The sequence below is a fragment of the Grammomys surdaster genome, unplaced genomic scaffold (genome assembly GCF_004785775.1).
Source record: "Grammomys surdaster isolate TR1022 unplaced genomic scaffold, NIH_TR_1.0 843, whole genome shotgun sequence".
NCBI classification, from domain to species: Eukaryota; Metazoa; Chordata; class Mammalia; order Rodentia; family Muridae; genus Grammomys; species Grammomys surdaster.
This window is the reverse complement of record NW_021605262.1, coordinates 99,821-107,025: the sequence shown is the minus strand read 5'-3', so window position 1 is coordinate 107,025 and position 7,205 is coordinate 99,821. Positions and strand designations below refer to the sequence as shown.

At 42.8% G+C, this 7,205-nt stretch overlaps 1 protein-coding gene across 1 annotated transcript in view; it reads left to right on the top strand.

Moving 5' to 3' along the window:
• Adcy2 (adenylate cyclase 2) overlaps positions 1-7,205 on the top strand; it is a 354,940-nt gene that overhangs the window by 315,984 nt on the left and 31,751 nt on the right. Inside the window, exon 19 of the mRNA XM_028782705.1 lies at positions 3,059-3,143. Coding sequence (XP_028638538.1) covers positions 3,059-3,143 — 85 coding nt within the window. The remainder of the gene's footprint in view (positions 1-3,058; positions 3,144-7,205) is intronic.

The window sequence follows — 7,205 nt, the reverse complement described above, 5'->3', positions numbered from 1 at the left end:
TGTGTGTGTGTGTGTGTGTGTGTGTGTGTGTGTGTGTGTGTGTGTGTTTGGGAGAGAGAGAGAGAGAGAGAGAGAGAGAGAGAGAGAGAGAGAGAGAGAAAGAATGAATTGAGTTTGAACTATCATTTTATGTGAATAGCTGAACCCATTCAATGCTTCAAATTATGACACTGCCCACCTCAAAGATACATTGAAATTTTAATTTCAAAGACCTCATGATGTGAGCTTATGAGAAAATAAGACAGCCAAAGATAAAATTAAATTAAAATGAGGTCAAACAAGAGGAAGGTGGCCTCTAGCCCAGAATGACTGTAGTCCTCTAAGATCACACATGAAGAGACAGATACACAAGTGCTTGAAGTCACCCAGTGATGATGAAGTCAGACTCTGGAGTGACAACATACATAGTCAAGTCAAAAGCATGACAGGTAGCCAGCAAGCTGTCAGAAGCTAGAAAGAAATGAGGAAGAGCCTTGGTTTCAGAGGAGTACGACTCCAAGATCAGCTTGACTTCATGCTCAGAGCCTCCAGTACTCTGCAAGTATGCATTTCTGTGGTTTGGAGCCTCTCCGTGGAAGGCGCCTGTGCTACAGCTGTAGCAGGAAACTGACAGAGTGAGCAAAGCAGAGGATCTGACTTTCGGGAATATATCCGGGACTTGATTTTCTCTACTGCCCACCCCATCAACACGCTCTTGAACAGCAGAGCAGCCCAAGAATGGATCGCTACAAGATTTCAGATTTCAAAGGTCCCAGCACCATTTGTCTGCAGAGGTTCTCTCATGAGGAGAGCCAACAGTAACCACTGGCAGTCCTTTTTGCTTACTCAATAAAAGATGGTTTGGGGAGAACATTTTGAGAAAATTCAGTTCTTCCTGAATGGACAGGAAATTTCACAACAGAAAAGGGCTTCCTCCCACTTACTGGTGCACAACGTTCTTCAGGCTCCCTGGGGACTGCTTTTTGTAACCTTTATTGGGGTCTGTACTTTATCACCTCCAAGATCAAAAAGGAGAGCCTTGGCTTTTTTCCAGATATCCCATTGGAAGATATGAAAGACAGATGGGACCAAGGTGTCAACCCCATCCTCTGTGACCTCATCCATGGAGCACTGGTGTGAGGCATACCCAGAATGGCATCCCCAGTGGCTTGATTATGTGAACTTTCTATATGTTAAATGGAAACCTAACCACGTTCTGAATCCATATGAGGACCTTGCCTCTGACTCCTTCTCTCTATGTAGTTGAGGCCCTTGGACTCTTACCTAGACATCAAAAGGGAATTGACTCTGTTTTTTTTTGTCACTGAAAAACTACCACAAAACTCTGACCTGTATGCTTAGCTTTTTATTCTTAGTTTGATTGATGCTCAAGGAGAAGAGGGACTGTCATTTCTGTTTTTGTCCCCTGGCTTACAAAGCTAGATAACAGGAGCATGCAGAAGTTCAACCTGCATCTTCCAGGGTTGGTAGCTGTGCTATGCTGCCCTCTTTAACCACCTATCATTATGTCTGTATAGTTAACATAAAAAAAAGGAAATGAGTTTAAAATTATCTGATGTCACCGTGGTTGTTAGGTCTCTGCTTTCCATACCCATTTAAACTGTGCCACCGGCACCTTTCTAGCAATTCTTGGACAAATAGAGTCCTCCTCATAGTAGAAGACCTCAGCATCTTAACAGGCTCGGCAGGTGTGATCCAGGGGGAAGAGCACAAATGCGCACCTGTCCTTCTGCAGGGTTCTGAGGCTCCAGAGCCTAAGCCACTGGGATCTACCCTTCCTTACCTTTCACACTTTCCTTTCTGTGAAATTTACCGATCTCCATTTTTCCAATTTTCTAGCCATCTCCTTCCACTGTCGCCACACACTTAGTACTGAAATCACCAGGGCCATTTGGGGAGAGTTTGCTGAGGGTCAGTGAATGTCCTGGTATATAAATATCTGACATTGCACTGCACTTAATACTGAAATCACCGTTTGCCATGAGAGTGCTGCGGGCCAGTCTATGTGCCAGGTGTGTCAAATCTGATCCAGAAGATTGGCATGTACATCCCCTGTCACAGATGAGGGCAGTGACATTCAAAAGGACTTCTCCAAAATCCCTTAACTCACAATTCAAGTCCTGGAGTCCTTACTTCAGAGCTCATTGAGCTACACTGAATGTTGGTATTCCACTTGCCCTTGAACCTTCAGTGGGAAAAATGGAAACTCACCGAGCCGGATAAATAATGGAGAAAGCAATTACCTACCACCATGTTGTTTGTGTGACAGTGTCTGGGAAAATTACCCAGTATTTTTCAGAATTTCCTTATGCTCAAATGTGGGATCGTTGCTTGCCAGAAAATGTAGACCACTGCCAAGGATTGCAGAAGAGGCCTCCTGGCATTAATGCAGGGGTGCTAAGTTGCTGCTCTGACTGCTGTAGTAAGAAGGGGAGGCCCAGCCCAGCTCAGCAGCAAGCTGACAGTGGTCACCTGAACCTGAGGGCAGATTAGCAGTGACTGGAATTCCTGCCTCTGTGGTACAGGATTACATAATGTACTAAGAATGTGCATCCGCTACAGTGTTATATAAACTGTACCTGTCACACCTGGGAGACCCTTGTAGGAACTAACTTCCTTATTTCATTTTTATACCTCATACAGTCGATAATTTTAAAAGATACTGTCTCTTTTCTGAGAGCAATAATGAAAACACCAAAGAAACCATGTATCCAATTATCCCTCTTGATCCCATGAGCCTTAATAGACTGGATTAGTATTCTGTAAGTCTCTCCTCCTATAGCTGATAGAACTCATGCAAAGTAAAAGTCTGTGATAATTTACACATATTTTTGTTCACTGTGTCCTCAATATATGGACTTAATTATTTGTGTTTTTTATGCAGATCGGGGTTTGTGATATATTTGAAATGTGTACTTGGCTGGGATGAAATCTGGAAATGCACTGGGGATTCGGGAGTTTGTCACTACTAGGATTCTAAGTCTTGTATGCATGTCGTGTGCTGTTGTGATCTGTCTGTCCATCTGTCTGTCTTCCTGTTGGTTTGTGTTTTCAATAGACCAGGCATTTGGAAAGACCTGAAGACCATGGGCTCCGTGTCCCTCTCCATATTCTTCATCACACTACTCGTTCTGGGTAGACAGGTAAGGAGTTCTTTCTCTCATCTCCTGCGGCGCAGATCTGCACTATAGCCATGCTTGTGTAAAATAAAATAAAAAATGTTTAAGAATCATCTAGTCACGTAAGATCAAAGTAGGCAGCCAGGGTATGTGCCAGACATGAAGGTAAAAGGTGTTTTGCCACAGGGGCAAACTTCAGAACAAACTTCAGAACAACTTCTGAACAATGTTCAGATACAGATATGAATCCATTAATTTTCTATTAAATCTTAAACTACAAATGTGTTGTAGTTGGCAAATGGAATTATGGGGAACTACTGTGGCATAGGTCTGTCATGACACACTTCTGAAAGTTGGTAATGTTGCTTCATTTGCAACCATTTCTCAAAATATGGTTCACTGCTAAAAACTTGTGTTTTGTATTGCAAATGAAACTATTGCTCATTCTTAGGGCCTCTGCCTGCTCCTGGTCTCTGAGGGGAGGCTGTGAATAGTGGAACTTAAGGATTACCATGCTTCTGCCTGTGCACAAAGTTTGCCACTAGTGATGATAAGACTTATCTGAAGCCAGGCAGCTCTGTCCCCAGCATCTGGTTTAAAGCGTATGATATTGGCAGTGTGAAGCCAAGTGGATGATTTGGGCTCAGAGGCACCAATGCTTCAGCATGGGTGCATTGTTAAGTAAACACATGAACTCGTGGCAAATGCCTACAGACTTATGACGTCCAGTCTTCCTGCTAAGTAGCAATAAACAACTGCACAGTTGGGGAGTCTGTTTTGTTGGCTAGTGTCCCACAACTGAAACACTCCCCTACTATGACACGGACACAGTATGAGTTGCATGCTCCCCGGGAGCTAGCAGTGTGGCAGTCCCCAGGCTAAGTTAGCCACGTACACCCAAATTCCTGTGTGAGTTTTTCATCTTGTCTCGGCCCCTCGATGACTGTATTTCTCCATTCCACATTCTCTGGCTTGCCAGAAAACCTTCTCCACATTTTGGCTCATTCCCTTTCTGCTTCTCCTGTGACTTGATCATTGGTTGCTTAGTTCTCACTAGTGACAAGCTTGCTGCTCTTGTTCATGGGGCAGCCATAGCCCTATGCTTCCTGAGGAACCCAACAAGTTACACAGAAAAGAACTGAGCTTCCTTGTACAATGACGCCTTTAGCAACCACCCACCAGTTGCCTGCCTCTGTGTCCCATACCATTGATGCTATTTCTAAAGTCTCTCTTGTAATGATCACCACTCAGATCACCTCCCTTCACAGAACATTTTAAGATGCTGAAGTCAAACTGAATCCCACCCAACCCCTATTTTTAATAGCGATAGCAATAGCCAACATTCAATACCACTGTACTGGCTGATTTTGTGTGTCAACTTGACACAAGCTGGAGTTATGACAGAGAAAGGAGCCTCCCTTGAAGAAATGCCTTCATGAGATCCAGCTATAAGGCATTTTCTCAATTAGTGATCAAGGGTGGGAGGACCCATTGTGGGTGGTACCATCCCTGGGCTGGTAATCTTGGGTTCTATAAGAAGGCAGGCTGAGCAAGCCAGGGGGAGCACACCAGTAAGTAACATCTCTTCATGGCCTCTGCATCAGCTCCTGCTTCCTGACCTGTTTGAGTTCCAGTCCTGACTTCCTTTAGTGATAAACAGCAGTGTGGGAGTGTAAGCTGAATAAATCTTTTCCTTCCCAACTTGCTTCTTGGACATGATGTTTGTACAAGAATAGAAACCCTAAGACAACCACTATGTAATTGTAGTCAAGGCCAATGCCTGAGAGTTGATTCATTACTCTGTAATAGATTTAAAGCAAATAAGTAAGTGTTCAAAGTTATGGTCGATCACTGGCATAATTGTGTTAAGGAGTCCTTAAAGGAAGCCATTCCTTTTTGCTCATTTACCTAATGATACAGAATCTCCACATCTAGACACTTGAACAAGATATTGCGCCCAAAGGAGTAGAATGAGACTTTGTAGTCACTTACACAGCCTTCGGCTGTGAATCACACATCTGTCTGAGGACATGGGAAATGCCTCCGGTGGGCCAGGAGGCTGATCTTCAATCCAGAATCATCACAGGATGATTTTCATTACGGAAAAGTCTTCTGGCATAAAAAAAACCATGCCTCCATCCACTACCCAAATCACAAATAAATTACAAACAGCCACCTCTATTTATAGGAGGTGTCCAAGCGCTGTGGCATCCACGGCCCTGGAGTGACAGCTTCCTAGCTGGTTTATTACATTAGATGTGTAGGCATGATTGCAAGCTACACTTATTGTGTGGTCTCCTTTGCCCACCACCACCTTCTTTTGAAGCCTAAAGATCATTCTAGTTGTATGTGCTTGAGAAGAGCATAGACCAGGCTAGAAAGTGTACTCCGGAGTTAATATTATTGATCGCACAAGAGATTCAGGTTCAGTTTCCAGCACATATATGGTGGCTCACAGTCATCCACATCTCTGATTCCAGGAGATCCCGTGCCTTCTTCTAGCTTCCATAGACACTAGGCACACACACAGAGCACACATACATATATATAGGCACAGACACACACATACACATAAAATGAATACAACTAATAAAATTAAAGAAAACTTATCCAATATCTTGTACAGATGACAGTAACACTTGCTGTATTAAAAAGCTAATTTATGAGTCTAATTTAGCCTCTAAAGGTCTTGTTTAGAATATGGAAGACGCCTATGTTTTCTCTAGTTTAAACTTTAGCATGATGAATGTCAAGTCTGCGTTCCAAGTGAGGTACATCCCTATCATGGAGCCAGGCGGTCTCCACAATCTTATAGTGAGACTGATGCCATTCTGTTGGGGTGTCTGGAAACCAAAAATGGCCAAGTCATCTCAAGCCAGGCTCAGCAGCCCCGTGACCCCTGATTTTGTCCGTGCAGACCAATAGGAAGCTCTATGGTTGTTTGGGGTGAGTTTGGGAAATGAGCAAAGCATGAAGCTGCCTTGAGACTATCATGAATGTGACACTGCAGCAAGGGTCACAGACACTCTCGACATGCACCCCTGCCTGACACAGTCTGAGAGATGATGATGATGATCTGAGGAACAGAAGTCTACAAAGCAAAGCTGTGGCTCTGAGAGGCTGGGTGGAGAGACCACTGTTCTCCTCAGGCTGACATACAAGTGCTTCAGCTCTTCTCTTCAGCTCTTCCATCCTCACAGTCACGCAGGCCATATAGTCACTCTCTGCTGGATGTGTCACGTGGCCATCCCCATGTCTCTACATCAAATCTCCCTCTCCATTCTCATATTGTCTTACACAGATAACAACCATTGATTTTAGAGTCTAATCTAACCCCAAGACGAGTTCATCTCCAGATCTCCATCAAATATATCAACATATACTCTATGTTCAAGTAAGACCATAGGCATGGTTTTCAGGAGCCAGGGGTTAGAACTGTCTTTAAGACACTGTTCAAGTCATTACAACTGGTTCAAGATGGACACCTTTGTTTTTCTGTAAACATCTCAACATGAGTCTCTCTTATGAATACTGCTTATACATAGGAAAGAGGATCTGAAGTGGTTTTCATTGCTTGAAAAAGTGGTACAATGGAGAGATGGATTGGTAGGTGGATGATACAGATGCTAGAGAGTTGATAGATACATAAGTAGATATACATAAGTAGTATAGTTAGATTCCATAATTAACATACAGAAAGACATGGAGAAGTGATAGATGCTGGGTAGATGGATGATTAGATAGATAGATAGATAGATAGATAGATAGATAGATAGATAGATGCATACATACATACATACATACATACATACAGAGATAGATACATAGATGTATCGATAGATAGATAGATAGATAGATAGATAGATAGATAGATAGATAGATACAGAGATACAGAGATACAGAGATACAGAGATACAGAGATATATAGATAGATGCATAGATAGATAGATAGATAGATAGATAGATAGATAGATGCATGCATACATACATACATACATACATACATACATACATACAGAGATGGATACATAGATGTATCGATAGATAGATAGATAGATAGATAGATAGATAGATACAGAGATACAG